Here is an 18,237-nt window from a genome sequence, read left to right as displayed (position 1 = left end):
TATTTGCTTCAAAAAAAAGAGTTTAGAAACATATTTCTGATCGAGAAATGGTAACATCATATTCTTATAAGTTATAGTAGGGGAAAATCATAAAGGTTGGCTAGAAATCATGTACTAGACAATATCACCGTCAGTCTCCAAATCTGCAGTATCGGTATTGTCAATAGTATCATTATGCAACTACAGCAAGATACAGGTAACCTTGTGGGGACAAAACTTAAAACAACATTGATGCAAAGTCCCTGAAGCTACTATAGACATGGATACAAAATTAAGTATTTCCTGACTGTATGAAATTATCTCACTGAGGTCATCCTAGGGACATGTAAACCAAATATTACAGCTGTCTGACCAGCGGTTTTGAAAAACAAGCGACTCAACAGTTGACAGAGCTCTGCTGTGTTATGTAGAGAATAACCTTTTGTGACACATGTATTGATGAAGAAGGTGGATATCTTTGATAGCTCAATTCAGGATGGCCTGACCAAAAATCGAAAAAAATTCCGTAAACATACAGATTTGCATATTTCATCAGATTATATTAGTCTATAATAGCAAATAAACGAGAGTTAATTACATTCTAATTAAAGTAAACAAGACTTGCTTAAATCAAGATTTACGTCATAATAAAACAGCATATCTGTCAGGTTATAAAGAATCTTCAGCTGGTTATCTATATCTGTATTTTCATCCTATTAACCAAGCACATTTTAACTTTCAAATTAACATTGTAAGTAAGTTCTGTTGAATAAGTTGAGACTGTAACGTACTCAGAGAAAGCACACTGAAGAGACAAATGTTTGTAACTTAAGAAGTTCAAGGTCATCAAAAGCATTAGAAGGAATCATGTTACACTTTCATTGCACTGTTTACACAGATTGCATAATTGCTATAAATAGCACATGAGAAATCTTACAGCCCAGCTTTACCATAAAAACCCTATCACTTTGACCACTCTTTTAATTGACCACTCTATTTTTTCCCTCAAAAAGTAATCTTGTTTTATCCTTACCAAGTCAACCATAAATGGAAATTAGAACTTTCTCTATCTCTATTTATTTGACCACCCTATCATGACAAACTATTATGAGCAATTTCTTTTAGATAACATACAGGGCACAATAAATGACGGTTCAGAATATGTCAAAGTTGGGATTCAGGAAAGTTGCCTTTACATGTTTTAATCCTCCAAGATGGTAAGTATTTCACTATGAACTGTCAAAAAAGTTGAAAGTTCTGATAATTCCATACTAAAATTACTCTGGCTTTGATGATTTCCTAATTAATTCAATTATTTAAAATCGTATTAATTATTTTTTCTGGGTGAATTGATAGGGTTTATACAGTACAAGAATTACACACAGTGTAAGTCAAATTTTGACAAAAATGACAAAAAAAATTCCTTAAAAATACACATTTGCATATTTCATCACAATTTGAACAAATCTAAGTTGGGTTATCCCTAGGGACCTGAATACCAAATAACAAAGCTGTCTGACCAGCGGTTATGAAGAAGAAGATTTTTACCAAAAACACCTTTTTTGGCATTAATTTACCTATTTTCAACAATATCAAAAAATTAAAAAAAAACAGTTTCTCAAAATCATATTTTTCATCTACACAACAAATATCAAATCAGTAAGTACTGCGGTTCTCAAGATATTTGAGTGGACGGACGCCTCACAAACGGACATACATACATACATACATACAGACTGACGCCGGACGCCGGACGGATACCCATCCCAATAGCTTCTATAGACTAAAGTCTATAGTAGCTAACAACATTGATGCAAGGTTGTTTCGGAAGATCATCACTGAAAGTTTTACAAGCAATACTGAGTTTATATAAAACCAGGCCGATATGAGGGTGTCAGGGTCTGGTCCTGAAAGTTGCAACAGGTGTGTCCAGCTTCTTACACAGCCAGCCTGACAAAGGGACAGCAGGCATGACACATAGTCTGTCGTCGCCTTGGACAATCTTACAACTTTCAGGCATCTTTCGCAAGGGGAAGAAGAAAACACATTCGAATTCAAAAAATATCACATCATTTTACAGCAATAAATCCTGCCAAGTCCAAATTTCACCATCAGGTCAAGTTGGCTAAACTAGTGGACATGTCCCGTATGGTACATTTTAACCAAAACAAAAACATTCTGTAAACAAAATATTTACTAACTAAACCTACTATGACATACTGTGCTATGTGGGTGGAAACACGCATAGATTTGACTGAATACGGACACCTTGGCAAGGTCATTGAGCCACTCTTTTTGAGAGCAGGGATTTGACTGAGGGGTTCTGTTTGCTTCTCCGCTAGGTGACTGGATGCCGCATGTTGCGAGTCCCGGTTGCAAACACCGTATTTTCTACCATGGGATGATAGCTCTGCTGGTGGACAGAATTGTCCAAAGGCTGTCTTTCACCCAGTTTAAGCGACGTGTTCATTGCTTTGATAAAGTTTGTCAGCGATGTGTGATAGTGAGTGTGCGAGCGTGAGTGCTTCATGAACCCTACAATGTGTGGAGGCGGTCGCAGTCAGAAAAATATAAAAACTTGGCCCGGTCATTGAGCCACTCTTTTTTGAGAGTGGGGATTTGGCCGAGCAGTTCTGTCTGTTGCTTCTCGGCTAGGTCACTGGATGTCGTATGTTGTGAGTTCGAACCTGATTGAAAACACTGTATTTGCTGATGCAGCTGATGGGGAAGTGATACAGTCTGACAGGAAAAGTGAAAGCTTCTATGAGCAACATTGCATCTTGCATCAATCATACAATTCTGCGATCAGAGTAATTCTGGTCCTATTTATGCAATGATGAAGTTTGTCAGATTGATAAAAATGATGGTGAACAGCTGTATGGCAAACTATTTGCCTAAGACTGGTACTGTAACGTGACAATATTACATTTACCATCTTTATGTTACAAAGCCTAAAATTTTCAGTTATTATTGATAAAGACAAAGTGGCATCATGAACAAATAAAAATAATTATATTTCATCTTCAATCAAAGTAATAGCGGCTCAAAACAAAAAGTATCAAAAAAGTTTTACTCAAATTTTCCTGGGGGAAACTTTACACCACTCTCTTTTAAACAATGTAAACTTAAGGAAAACAAATCTGAGGTCACTGTGCTTAATTTGATATTGCAAAATCAAATTATAAAATATAATAATATTTGTAATTAAACATGGCTACTCTACCCTGTATTAACTCTAAAGGGTAAAACTGAACAGTCTCTCAATGAGACTGTTACAACTTGATTTACTCTGCTGGGTTTAAAGGTACACAGTCACCTGTAATCTAAATATGCCCATATATGGTAAAAGGGGCGTTCCTTGGTATTCAAAATGCCCATGTGACAGCGCTGTTTTTAAAAAGCGGCCACCCGCTTAAAATCTATGATTGGTTAGATTTTCTCTTTCCATGGTAACTGTGGCAAAATTGGAACAGGAACAGGAACCTTTAAAACGCACATTCACATAAGCAGAGACCACATAAAGTATCATCAATATGAGACCCGTTCTACCTCTATGTCAAACTGAGAAGTTTTATCAAAAAGCAGTAATTATACTTTGTTCTGAGAGGTGTGAGGATTTGATGTCAGTCAGAAACTCATTTTTGTTTGGTCATGAAAATGAAAAATCACATTTTTCTGACAATGGATAAAGTCCCATTTTTTTTATACATGTAGGCCCTATACGTTACACAATAGAAAGTTATTAAAGCCCCAATAGCGGCAAATTATATGAATTTTTTTTCATGATTTTATTTTCAAACCAACGTTGATTCATGTTAATGTGCTGACTGAAGGACATGTATATACATATCACTGCTGCCTGATTTGGACCACGACTACATATTTTAACGAGTTAAATAATAAATGGGTGCCGCATCCGTAAAATGGCGCCCCCATAGAAAAGTACAAAAAATGCAGTATTTCATGCACATACACATTGTAATCATCAAACAAACCATTTACTTCAATGCACTCACACGATGGCCGACAGTATGCTATCGTAATTTTTATTTTCTCTGTCCCATGATTGGTTTTTGAAAATGGTGGGAAATCTAAAATGGTGGTAAAACGTTTGAATTTACATGCCACTCTCGACACTTATGGCAGTGTTGTACACTTTTTCAGTCTTTAACGGGTCTTATTCAAAGAAAACTCGGAAAGCTCTTAGAAAACTGAGGATATTTTGAGATCCGTTTATTACACATTCGCAGCTATTGGGGCTTTAATTTCTCCTGCAGACTTTTTCTACCAACCACAGTCAGCCTTTTTTACCAGACTGACAAGAACTACACCCACTGTCCATCGATGTTCATTATTTTTAGCAACAGCAAGCGTGCGGTCTATTTATAGTCCTAACACTAGTAACAGTAAACTTGTACCAACTCAAGTCTTCAGAGAACACTGGGCAAAGATAACATTCAAATTACTTCATTCAAGACAAATATTCATCTGCTCTGGTTTTGTTTTCTCTGTCTCAAGGTTGCCATTGTTGAAAGCTACCAAGTCCTTGAAGGGTGTTCTTTGTCTAGACAGTATAGCATTGTCTGTTTAAAACCAAAGGACATCAGGCAATTCACTATGTAACACCAATGATATTCTCAAAAACAATGAACATTGTTCTCAGATTCTTCAATTGTTACCTTGCGTTTTCTTTCGCTTTCTATTGTGGCGGCATCCAGTCACAAAGATAACTTGTATCAATGTCCCTTGTACCAAAAGGTATTTGCCACCCCATTTGGGTTTTTTAAACCCCTCTCTTCCCTGTATCCCTGTATAAAAGGTCAAACCACTTACATAAATACAATAGGGATGCGTCAGGATGCGGGTGGTGAAGGGGTTAATACACCTTTCCGAGCCAAAACCTTTCTTAAGAAGGTCAATTCCCGATTAAAGTGTCCCATTGGATTCCAAGGGACTAAAAACTGCCCCACAGGATTATCATGAGAGTTCTATGATATTACCATCAAAATCTGAAAAGTCTATGTAAGGAAAGTCGTATTGGACTCCTGTTGGACTTTGCCACGTAGCATTTCTATACGAAATTATCCCAAAGGAAACATATCAACAAGATGCAATTTTTTTTTTCTAGTTAGGTATGTTAAGGTAGAAAGTGCCTCAGGACAGAAATTCAGTATTTCAAATTTTATCGTTGTTCTTCTGATCTACCACTTGTTGCGGGTTCATTTTAAAGCTCTTGGTGAAAGAAAGAAAAGTTTTCACTGTATTAGTTTTTCGAAAATTGGGATAGTGGCCTTTTAGAATTTCAAATATTGGGAAATCTTAAGTAATTTGTTTTTTAGTACCAAATTTTGCACAGTAACCCTGATTTTTTATTCTTGCTTTGGTAAGAGAATGGCCAAAAGTTTCACCGAGAAAAGTTTTAGCAAAAGTTTAAGTCTTTCACTTTCAAGGCGCATTTTACCTTAGCCCTTTGAGCGCTATAATTTTCTGTCGCCAAAATTTTATGCAAAATTGTACCAATTTTTATGAATTTTTCTGTAATTTTTTGATAACTTTGGACCAAATGGACATCACATTTCATTGGCTACAGTTTGTAATCAAAATTTTGATAAAAATCTGAAAAAAATTGACTGGAGTATATTTTCTAAAGGTGACATAAATTGACTTGGGGCTCAAAGGGTTAATAACGGCTCAGTGAATTTCTGATTTTTTCAAGATGTATAACATCTGAATCAGTTTCCAACTGTGTAAACCATGATATGCTGTGAGCAGACACTACCAGGTCACGTCAGCCTTGTCGGGTTTTGACAAAGTGAATATTTTAATACTCCGGTCTATTTATCATAAAACTGTATGACAGAAATAGCACTCATGCTGCATTTGTTTCACTTAGATCTAAACTTAGCTTGATATTATGAATTCACATCCTGACATCGGTGATTGTTTTATAGACAGTCAAATTTTATTATCAATGTCTTCCTGTTGCAGTCGCAAAAGATCCAAACGTTTAGTTTTATTACAAATTGTATAACTTTAATATTTTAAACATCTGACAAGGAGCTGATTAGGATATTACTAGATGCTGACATGCTGTGGATGTTTAGTACTTGTTCCTGTCCTCAAAAACATGGAAAAAAGATGACAAAGTGAACAAAAATAATTGGAATAGGGGTATGAAGGACAAATGCCATACCAAGCACTTCTTCAACATTGACTATGGTAGTACATGCATCAAATCTGTTAAGAGCTATACATACTTAGGACTGACAATTAAATCAAACGGTAGTTTTAGTGACACAATTACAAATTTGGCTGATAAAGCAGCAAAATCTTTGTATAGTTTAAAAAGGATTTTATTGCACAACAAAAAGATAAAATTTTCCCTACATCTATTCAATGTTTTCATTAAACCTGTTTTACTGTATGGATCAGAGATTTGGGGACAAGATTTCATGGATTACAAGAAGTGGGATAAATCAGCAATTGAAAAAACTCACCTCAAATTTTGTAAGAACATTTTACAGTGTAATAGACAAGCTTGTAATGCCGCTGTGAGGGGTGAACTAGGACAGTTTCCACTTCTACTTGAGATCAAACTTAATATTGTTAAACACTGGCTTCATATCGTACAACTGCCACATTGTAATCTTGCTAAAGAAGCTTTTCTGGAGCAAATGGTAAACAACACTAACAATAGATCATGGTTTAACTGTTTAAGTGCTTTAATTAAAGACAATGGAATGGACTTTCTCCTTGATAAAGCTCCATCACTTAAACACCACAAAGTTATAACTGGTTTAATGAAAACAAATTTAACAAACAATTATGAAGTCTTTTGGAAAAAGTTGATCACTGATGAAAATAGTAAACTAAGAATGTATGCCAAAATAAAACGTAATTTTAGATTAGAACCCTACTTAACACAGTTGCAAGGTGAGAAAAGAAAATTGCTCACCAAACTTCGCATTAGCAATCATGATCTAGCAATTGAAAAAGGGAGACACACTGTTCCAAAAACCCCAATTACTGAAGATACTGCAATCAGTGTAACACCAACAGTATTGAAGATGAAACACACTTTTTATTAGTCTGTCAGAAATACAAAGTCCAAAGAAAGTACTTTTTCAGTAAAATCAATTTCCCAAACGACGATACTGAAAATCAGCTTATTTCTCTACTAACAAAACAAGAGTTATCTTTTAATGAACAACTTGCTGATTATATTTTTACTTTATATAAACAAAGAAATACCTAGTTATATTTATTATTAGCTACTATTATTATACTGTAATACTTTATCTTTATTGAAGAAAATTTTAACTTATTTTTGTATCACACTTTTATTGCCACAAATGTGATGTAAATCCTATATTTACAAGCAAGCAATAAAATATTATATTATTATTATTATTATAGAGGGCGCTATTGCATTTATAAAAATAACAATCATTTTGTCGCATGACTAATTTTTTCAGACACGTTTGCTCGCTCAAAACATTCACACTGAATTTGTTTTATTTGCCACTCTGTTGGAATAAATTTACCTTTTTCAAAAAAAAAATCACTTTGTCATATACACTGAAGAAAACACTCATCAACAAAGGACTCGGATATTGTTGACACATGTCATCTTGTGTATATGGGCTTTTCCATAATATCAGTATTAGAAGTAGCGTTATGAATAACTTGATTTTTAAAAATTTTCACTTCCTATATCAAGGCTTGGACTTGATCGATGATTCATTTTTAAAAATCTTTACCCTATGGCTTATAAAGATGGGGAAACAATGTAAATTTGAGAAATGTTATATAAGATAGAGGTCGATGACATGACGCCCTCATCAGCTCTCCCACTGCAATTTATACCACTCAGTCTTGTGAGTTACCTCGCTGTATAAGTACAGCGCCACCAGTGGTAGAAATAGCCATTTCAAATTTTCAATTGTCACATTGTACAAGACAGTGGAAACTTCATTTACTGCACAGGCACCAAAATGAGTCCATGTGAGCAGTCGACCAACACAGCATCGTAAAAAGTTTCAGTCAGTTTATCTGACCCCAAGGTGTATTCTACCACAATCTGCTGAGAACAATTCCCGGGTAAGCTGTGGGAAAAGTTACAGTGAGCATTTCGTAGGGAATAAAAAGTTTATCTTATTTGTACTGACTCTACAACACATTCAATTTTTATGAAAACAATATTGTATATTTTGTGATAATTTGAATGAATCTGGTGATGAACAGAGGTTGTTTAGTTATTTTGGTGAGTTGAGAAGTCTCCAGTGAAACTGCTTTTTGACTGTTTTGATATTTTGAAGAATATCTTCAAGATTATGAAATGTGTACTTTGTCATTATTCAGATAGATCTCAAAAGCGCTATCTAAAAGGAGCTACCTTCTCCATCTGTGGATACGTGTACCTCCATGATACTATTTGTCAATAACCATAATGATTGTCTGAGTACCTCTTCCACAGCAAAAACATTCAATCAATTACAATGCCTTTCCAATGCAACACTTAGATTTTTTCAAGTAGAGCTAGAGACAGCGATATATTTTGCAGAATATCTTCAAGATTGCAAAAGGTGTACTTTGTCATTATTCAGATAGATCTCAAAAGCGCTATCTAAAAGGAGCTACCTTCTCCATCTGTGGATACGTGTACCTCCATGATACTATTTGTCAATAACCATAATGATTGTCTGAGTACCTCTTCCACAGCAAAAACATTCAATCAATTACAATGCCTTTCCAATGCAACACTTAGATTTTTTCTAGTAGTGCTAGAGACAGGGAGCAGAACAGAAATGGTTATTTTAGCCGTACACATGGCTCAGATGGTCAAATGTCCATACCAAATGGGTAATTTCAACTCGACTTCATAAATTCTTGAACCTTAACCCTTTTGCAACAATGGTTTGTCCCAAACCCATTGTTATCAATGGTGAGTGTGGACCTGTTCACATATATTAGGGGTGAGCAGGCTGACAGCAATCTTTCCCCTATCACCAGTCAATGTCATTCAGACATCACAGGTGATTCACAGTATGAACCATCAGGATATAAATTGGATTTGGCAAAGATAATTCTCATGGACCAAACCTCTGTGTCTGCCTAACGATGTTACAGTAAGCCCTCTCATAGTAACATCTCCATCTGTTGCTACAGGGGGGCTAGAGCGTTGACCACACTGGAAAAGACAACCCTCCTACCTCTCTGTTGTTATTTAATCAAGATTACAGCAGATGATAATTTGGTAATTTGTCTCCATGTCCCAGTACTATTTTTGGCAGAGTTTATGAGCTGACAATCAAGCGTAGTGATGATTATCTATCAGGCAACCATGATAAATTAACGATTGTTTCCAAAATGTGACCACTTCCCACTGGACCTTACAGATCCTGATATACACGGTGAGTGCTGTGTTTGAAATGGGATGTGTCTGATGTTTTCAAACTCGTGATGATATTATCACTTTGACAACATGATCATGGGTCCATATGTCACTCTGTACTGTGTTCTATGAGGTTATTACAAGAATACTGTTAACCTTTGGAGCGCTGCAATTTTTCCCGCCAAAATTATTTACCAATTTTGTGAATTTTTTCCGTAATTTTTTTTGACAATTTTGGACCAAACGAACATCACATTTTATTGACTTCAGATTTTTATCAAAATTTTCGCAAAATTTAGAAAAAAGTTGACCAGTGTGACTTTGGCACTCAAAGGTTATTAAAGGATGCACGACAACATCGCCGCAGCTTACCGTCCAACTTGAAGCAGAGGACAAAGCGCAGTGCCTATGTTCAATAGAATTCTTTGTGGTATTTTTGTAATTACCTTATTATTATCACATCTTACATACGTGACTGGGGCGTAAACTTTTCAGAGCAGTGACTGTCTTTGTGCATTGTTGCAACTATATTTCTTCCGATTTCTAACGACATTGTACAGCACCATCTCAGACGCGCTTTTGATAGCCTGTGAAACTACAGAGTATGAGACCTACTCTGGTAGTGGTCCAATGGGTCCCTTGAAACAGTCATAAAGTCAATGCATGCACAGAGGCAGATACACCCAAGGGACCGTCTCAGATTGTCGCGTACGTTCATGAAGCGAAATTCATTCGTTTACGGGGGGAGGGGGTTTGACCTCCATTCAATTAGTGAACTTCACTTTCGCACTTTTATTTTGTGATTGCAAGTTCTCTTTACGTTGTGTGTAAAAATACACAATAACTGCGCACTTGTACCAACAAATTTTGCTGTAACTATGTTGGTGTCATACTGACAGTGGTTAGTTCTCAAATTTGATCGATAACTTGATGATGTAATGTGGTCAGGGGAAACATTCTTCAGTTACCAAGTGGCTTTAGCAAAATGCTACATTGTAATATCAGGCAGACATCAACATTTCGCACTTTTGAACTTTCGTTTAGGGAGGGGGTTTTGATTTAAACGAAGGAATTTAGTTTCTTGAGCTTATGCGACAATTTGAGACGATCCCTAAAGAGGTCACTGTGCTTGGAGCACCTTGAAACAGGACACGTGTTCTGTAAATGTTACAGAACATGTGTTCTGTTCGGTTTTCAGCCCAACTGAACTTCTACTGGTCTAAATGGTAGAATCAAGACATACGCATACCGGTATATAGTAAAAACCCACCATGGAGAACATTGCTAGACAATGTATGGAGGTATTTTTAGTTTTTGTAGGTTTTCCAACATGATTTACTGGATATCTATATCATGTTGACTTCATATTATTACAAACTGTTCAGTTATTGTTTGCCAGGAATGGGATTTTACACAACATTCTACTATTCAGAATGTATTCATTTCAGTAGAATGCAACATAAAAAAAATTTTTCACCAAACTTTGCGTTATGGAATTTGTCGGGTAACCTTTTCAAATTTGACTTTTGACAGCAGAGTTCATTCAAAGTTCTCTGAAGACGCAAGATTGGAGCACAAGAGTATAACCGACATCTGAATGACAAATAGTCTCCTGCCCAGAGATCTTGCAAAGCCATGTATTTTTTACAACATTGCCATAGAGAGCCAGAGCTGTCAGATCTATATTTAGAGAACCACTGTATTCTCTGACTGCTTTACTAAGTTTAAAATGACCTGGACAGACACTTCACTTTGTTGATAGAAACAGTCATTGCACATTGTACAGTAGTGTTTTTTCATGTCATGGATGAAACAAAAACAGTGAAATGCAGTGATGACAGAAGACCAACCACAAGCACCTGTGTAACATGGGAGTGGAGGAAGGGGACTTGCATGTGCCTTCACACTCAACAATCCCTTTACAATTGGGTGCACTAGCGCACGTGAGCACCAGACGCACTAAAGTTACCTGTGAAAATGACTAGAAACTTGACAAACTTTATGAAACAATATCTGAAAACAAGTTGCTAATACAGCTGAGGACTTCAGACAAAGTGCATCACCTGAAAACAGATAGTACAGTTTGTCGGGTTGATGCAAAATGGTAACAAAAAATGAGAAAAGTGAATGCCACCATACACATAATTTCTAAACTTTAATGCACAGAAAAAGTAGCTCTGACAAGTGGTGTCAACGGACTAGTATTTTGAACCAACGCTAAGATAGTCAATAAAAGATTCCCCTAACCGACAAATACCCAGGATGTTCCTATACAATTTAATATCCTGCCTTCACACCCATTGAAGAGTGCAATAAGGACTTTGTGTGAACTGTTGTGCACAGAAGAATAAGGCTATTCTTGGGACAGTTATCATGGAGACATTGTACCGCTACACATCTAGGGAGGAGCAAACCTAGTTTGGTATTTTAGTCCCTTGCCTAAGTAACAATGCAAGATCAGTGATTCTGCAGTTGCAATTAGCTAGAGCAAATTGCAAATGTATTCTCTGGTCAATCAGATGAATTGCATGGATGGCTAATTGGTCTGTGCAAAAAGGTATTTGCCTGCCAAGACCTAATATTGCAACTGGATTTGCTCAACCTTGGTACCGATATGTAAATATAATAATATTACTCCCAGCACATTGCAAGGATACATTTACCAAATATATAATATATCTGACTAGGATAGACTGTTTTATTCACAAAAGATACAATTACCTCACTGGGTTTTGCTACCCTGGTACTTGCTTTCAAGGCCTGAAAATGTGTTACTAATGACTTTGAGATATCACAGAAGGAGAAGTCCATAGCCCTAGTAGTAGTTTGAGAGCTTGTTTGCTTACTGCAAAGGTACATATTCTAGCAATTTAAACCAATTACTACTTTTATCATCATTTTTTATACTTATAAAATTCTTAAGTTAGAGTGAGAACCATTTCATTGAAGTTAGAAGACAACATACATCTATACATGTATAACTGTATTTATTATTTATTCATTTGCTTATTTATTTTGATTAAATGATTTGTTTATTATAATACATAAACAATTATCTTGTACTCAATCAGTCATATATTTACTTTAGTTGTTTGTTTATTCTAAATAAATAAATAAATAAATTGTTTCTTTTAATATATAAAAAGTAATTCAATAATTTTCTGCCACTCAATCAGTCATATATATTTCTTTATTTATTTGTTTGTTTGTTTTAATAAATAGTTTGTTTATTTTAATACATAAATCAATAATTCAATAATTCTCTGCTACCCAATCGGCCGTCCTAAGATATGTGCAGCCAGTTACCATGAAGGTGGGAGGTGAAGCAAAGCTATGAAATAGCCAAAGTCACTCCGGCGCGCTGAACTTGGCATAGCCCGGCCCTGCATCGAGCGTCAGCTGTTCGGTGGTGCATGGTAAGGGCCCGAGGGCCACAAAAACGTCATGCAATGCACAACCGCGATGTTATTATTAACTACTTTGCTTCTAGAGCAAAAACATCCTTTCTTTTTTGAAATCTTCATTGTATACAAATCTGTAAATTGAACCACTGGTACAAATATTTTGGGGTAAAAATGTACAGTATGCACGAACTCTACAGTGTACATCGTCAAAACAAAATGAACAGTGACCCCTTGCTGCATAGAGCCTTGGGGTGATGCTGACACAAATAATGATATTGGAAACTTACCCATGGTATGCTGTTGACGTGAGGCAACGTGAGACTGTTCATGGAGCTAGCTCCATGGACTGTGCAACAACCTCAACGTTCCGTTACAGTATGAGTGATGGCTACAGGTAGTATGTGACTGCCACAAAAATATAGTGCAGCCCTGGCCACTAGCCCTTGCTGCATAGAACCTTAAAAGTCGCTTGAGGTGATGCTGATACAAATAATGGACGTGGAAATTTACCCATCGTCTTCGTATGCTGTTGCTGTTGACGTGAAGCAGCGTAAGACTGTGCAATAAAGTCAATGTTCCGTTACAGTGTGAGCTACAGCGCTCCTGTGCTGCATGCTGGCTGTAGGTAGTATGTGACTGTCACAAAAATACAGTGCAGCCCTGGCCACTGGCCTGGCCGCCATCTTTTCCTGCCAACGCTACTCGCGAGTGCGATTTTTGTCCTCTCAAAGCAACAACGTTGATTATTGGGTACAATATGGTATTCCATAACCATTTCCTAGTTACACCCAACAATGAAGTTCTCCGTTCACGCAGTGATTTTGAAACTTGCGGCCTATGTATCCGATGGCTTGACCGTGCAACTTCTTTTGAATAAAACCGCGGTTCCTTGAGCATACAGATAATTATGCAAATAAAGGTCAACCTGGGTCAACCGGGCTTCGCTGACGTAAAGATTATACCTATTGCTCCAGGTTCAGGGAACGTAAAATAGAACCATTGTTTATATGAAACGCATTTTGTTAATGTCTTTTAACTTAGAAGAAATCTGAATGTTGCATTGTGATTTATCACGGTGAAATTTGACCAACATATATCTAATACATGTTTAATCACTGCACAGCTATGGATAATGAGATGCAAGGTTGGGTTCCCCTAGGGACATAGGTTTGGACGAGCGGTATCTAACGGGCAATAAACAGGCTTATATGTACACACAACATGGCTACGACAGATAACCCTGGAAATGTAGTCGATCATATGGCCAGAGTTCGCCTCAAATTACTACAACAGGTATGTTTTTCGTCCTCTTAGTTTTCAATCTGTCCACTTTGTGTTACTAGATACAGTTTCATGGACGTGGAATGGGATAATCGATCGACATGTTGACAATCAGTGTAACCCGACGAGTTCCCGTTCACCGTCATGAAATTCAACCGGTACAATTAACGGTTGTAGTACGACTACGCGTTAACTGACACTTCCACGGAGCTGTTTTAGGAGGAAATGTTAATGAAAGTTTAGTGTTAATGTTTTTGGTACATTTTACTTCTAATAACACTGCGAAACGATTCAAATGTACAGTCAATGGTTTCTGGTGAGTCCAACTGAGCCAAAAATCAGCGTACTACAATAAACCGATTTGTATCCCGGGTACTATCGGTATGGCGTGACCTCGATATGCCATCCGACCTTTCCGAATTCTAAATTTTCCTGTCATTTTTCCATAATGGATCTTATGGATGGTTGAAATATAACCATCACAAATAGTTTTCACTATTTTATCCCAAAGGTAACTTCTATTATAAACGGTCCAGAAGTTATAATTCAGTAAATAAGTACCAGTATGTATGCACCAATATAAATCACTTGCGATATTGAGGGATTAAGGAATTTGCCAAAGAAAATATTGCCCACTCTTTATAAGGTTATCTCAGGGTCCTTAACAACAAGCCTACATATCACAAAAACTTATTGTGTACATACAGCTCACAGTGTTTTATCCAGACTAAACATCATTCTTTTAGGCATTTTACACACATACACACACACACACACACACACACACACACCACTATATGAAATATATATATATATATATTTAGACAAAAAACATAAAGACATACATATAGACATACATGTATACCAAATGTATGTCTTCTGATTATACTTATTCAAAATTATTAAAATGAAGAATGAATTACCGGTACAAATGAATTACTGTTCACACTTACAATTTTGTAATTAAAATATAAATAGAGATTTGAAAGAAAGTGTTAGACATAATCAGTCACTCAGAGACATCTTGATGTCTCTGAATGTGAACAAATTATCAATGAACAGCAGTAATTACCTTTGTGTCAAACTAAGAAAAGCTACTTTACCACAGTCAAATCAGAGAAAGACATTGGTCAGATGCAATAGCATGACACAGTTCCATAGATCATGTACATGAGCTAGAAAGAGTAAACAGTAATCTTGGAAACAATGCCCTACAATGCATATTAACAGGTGGCTTCCTTCTTCAGTCATTTGTTGCAATCAGATTTTTAAATATTTGATAAATAAAGCCAAATAATATGAAAAATCATGTTTTCCCATTTTAAAGGCATTTACATTGATGACAATATGAGTGTATCATCATTAGCACTGCAGGCATATTGTCTTTAAGGTCAAAATTAAAATTAAAATGACGAGACCTGCAAGTACAATAAACCAGAAAAGTTAAAATTATTATTCAATTTAGGTTGAATTTAAGGTGACAGTATTTATTGCTGTAAATATTGTTCGGTAATATTTAAAATTGTCATGTACATTGGCTGCTCTATGAACGCTCAAGTATAAATTTAAGTTCTCACTCAATATAAATACACTGTATAATATCATTAACAGCCAAACCATAGGATAGAGTGTGAGTGGAATTGTGTTTCGTTCCTGGATTACAGTCATTACATCCTCATTGCATGCCATAGATTTACAACATAATTTTTGTCCATCTTCTAGGAATCTTCAAAATAATCTATGTCCTGACGTTTATTTTTCCCTTTGTTTTAAAATATACATTTAATTTTATAAAAAAAATTTCCTCATGGAGCTAACACAGGGATGGCAACCACTTTAATTTCAAATACTGCTAAATTTTAGATTTTTGTTCTCCAGAACCAAAATTTGTACGGTGACCCCTAAATGACAATGGTTGAAATTTTCCTTGAGGAAGGTTTGAGCATATTATAGTTTAAATCTTTCAGTTTCAAGGCACATACAAGCTTAAAAATCAGTTCATTGCACTTGTAGAAAAGAGGCAAGGCTAGGCTTCTCAACTTCTAAACTCTTTGCTATCATGTATGCAATGTCAAAGGACTTTATAAACCACATTGTGAAGCTACTATTTCATGGCAGTTTCAGTAGTTCTGTAATTTTTCAAATTAGCATTTGTTTCTCCTGTATCGTTTGCTGGCTGTGTATCCATCCATGGCCAGATATGTCAAGAGAGCAGTTGATGATTTAGTTACTATTGGCAAGAGTGATCCACAAAACTGGTATAAATTGGTTATCAAACCTAACCCTGTGGTTCTCAAACCTAACCCGGTGGTTCTCAAGCCTAGCCCGGTGGTTCTCAAACCTAACCCGGTGGTTCTCAAACCTAGCCAGGTGGTCCTGGAGCTCATTTTTTACCATAGAATTGCAAAAAATTAGTCATTCATCAGATTGATTTGTATTGACATTATGATTGGAACGCCACAATTTCCTGCAAAACGTATTATTGATCCATGACTCCAAATGACTGAATTTGTTCACCCCCGCCTTTGTTTACAGTTTTTGGATTTTCATGCTATGATTTTCCAAGGAATAGTATCAAATGATGGCCTTGCTTTGGTATGCTTTACTCAAGTCGTATCCCCATCCCATCTATTTAAACATACCAATATACGGTAATCACATTTGTCATTCTCATCATCCATAATATCCACTGTAACCAGAATCTTGAAATCACACCAGTATTTTCCCTCCAGTGACTGATATGTTTTTATTTTAACTATTTTGTATCATAAGGTAAATACAACACACAGCAGAAGCCATCTTACATACTGTAGTGGATATGGCACGCTAAGCCATGTGTGTTTTATGGCTGACGTATCCGTGATTACAATTCCCATGATATTGCCGGCCTTTGTTGACCATGATGGTAAACTTTAGAGACTATTTCAAGTGTGTTTTTTCAGGCATTTTGAAGTGTTTTTCATCGGTATTGTACAGAAGTCAGAGTCGCCTTTAGTGAGAAAGATTTCCCTCCGTTTCTAGGCCAGCCCATAATATATGGTTATATTATCTATTTGTTGCCACGGTAATTCTGAGTAGGCATCATATAGTACTTAGCTGGTTGCTGTAGGGTAGTTTGACACGTTTCCAAAATAATTCATGAATTATGTACAAATTACCAAATGCATATCTTCCTAATCATTGATTCAGAAAGATTCATACCTTGCCCCAGCCTTTTTTAATGATTAAAATCGCTTCCTTCTTTGTTGCTAATAATACATATTTTATGTAATTAGTGCCCTTTATAAAGCATTTTGGATGAAGTCACCACCTCCTATCCTCATAAACTTGTAGCTTTTATGGAAATTTTGTTGTATAACATTTCTAATGTTGGTCATTTATAATTTCAAGCTCATCAGTTTTCTCCATATCAGCCAACAGAAATAGCACTGATCACAGATATGTAGTTTTGTGTTGAAATATAAAAATATGTGCATGACATAACACTGGACTTTTGATGCTAGTAACAGGAATTCAGTCAAATTTTTTTTGTTTGTGCTGATCAAAGTACTTATTACTCATGGATGGATCCTGAAAATGGTTAGAATTATTGCAAAAAAGCATTGAGACACATTTACTATTTGGTAACATCTATAAAAAGTTTTCGAAACTTGTGAAAAATAAATATACTGACAGGTCTGCAGTGGTAGTAGTGTTGGACACATCAAATCTTTTTGGCTGAAAAATATAAAAATATTTGTTTCTAGTCAAAGGTTCTCTCCAGAATAGAGTGGGGAAATGCATTTTCTTGGATTTTAAGTTCAGTTATTCAGTCTTCCTGCTTTCTAAACATATAGTTGACAGTTAGTTTCATGTGTTGCCTTGAATTTTGGTCATGAAATGCTGAGGGAAGAGGTATAGTTTGCCTAAAGCACACCATCTTGTGATTTTAATACTTCGTTTTCTCAACAACGACAGGAAAAGGGGTTCACACAAAAGCTTTCAAGTGACGCATGTCCTGACCAGAAACAACTCATTTTGGGGGGCCTTTAAGAGTTTAAGGCAAAATTGTTAACAGAAGGTTTGAAACAGCGTCAACTTGTTGTAAGAAAATTAAAAGCCTTATGAATTTTCTGGTGTCATTTTGATGATGAAGCAAGTGTTATTCCCAACAAAGAATCACCACCCTAATTATCTAAA

The 18,237-nt window shown here is 36.0% G+C and overlaps 1 protein-coding gene across 2 annotated transcripts in view; it reads left to right on the top strand.

The window, feature by feature from the left end:
• The window catches only part of LOC139117039 (uncharacterized), a 66,046-nt gene that overhangs the window by 5,893 nt on the left and 41,916 nt on the right, over nt 1-18,237 (top strand). Inside the window, exon 1 of one of the 2 annotated variants that reach the window (XM_070679852.1) lies at nt 13,934-14,070. The exons of the other annotated variant lie outside the window; for it this stretch is intronic. Coding sequence (XP_070535953.1) covers nt 13,999-14,070 — 72 coding nt within the window. The 5' untranslated portion in view covers nt 13,934-13,998. Of the gene's footprint in view, nt 1-13,933; nt 14,071-18,237 lie in introns of those variants that run through there. 2 annotated transcript variants of the gene reach the window in all.

This window comes from Ptychodera flava, chromosome 18, assembly GCF_041260155.1.
Source record: "Ptychodera flava strain L36383 chromosome 18, AS_Pfla_20210202, whole genome shotgun sequence".
Classification (NCBI taxonomy): domain Eukaryota; kingdom Metazoa; phylum Hemichordata; class Enteropneusta; family Ptychoderidae; genus Ptychodera; species Ptychodera flava.
This window is presented reverse-complemented; position numbering and strand designations above follow the sequence as displayed.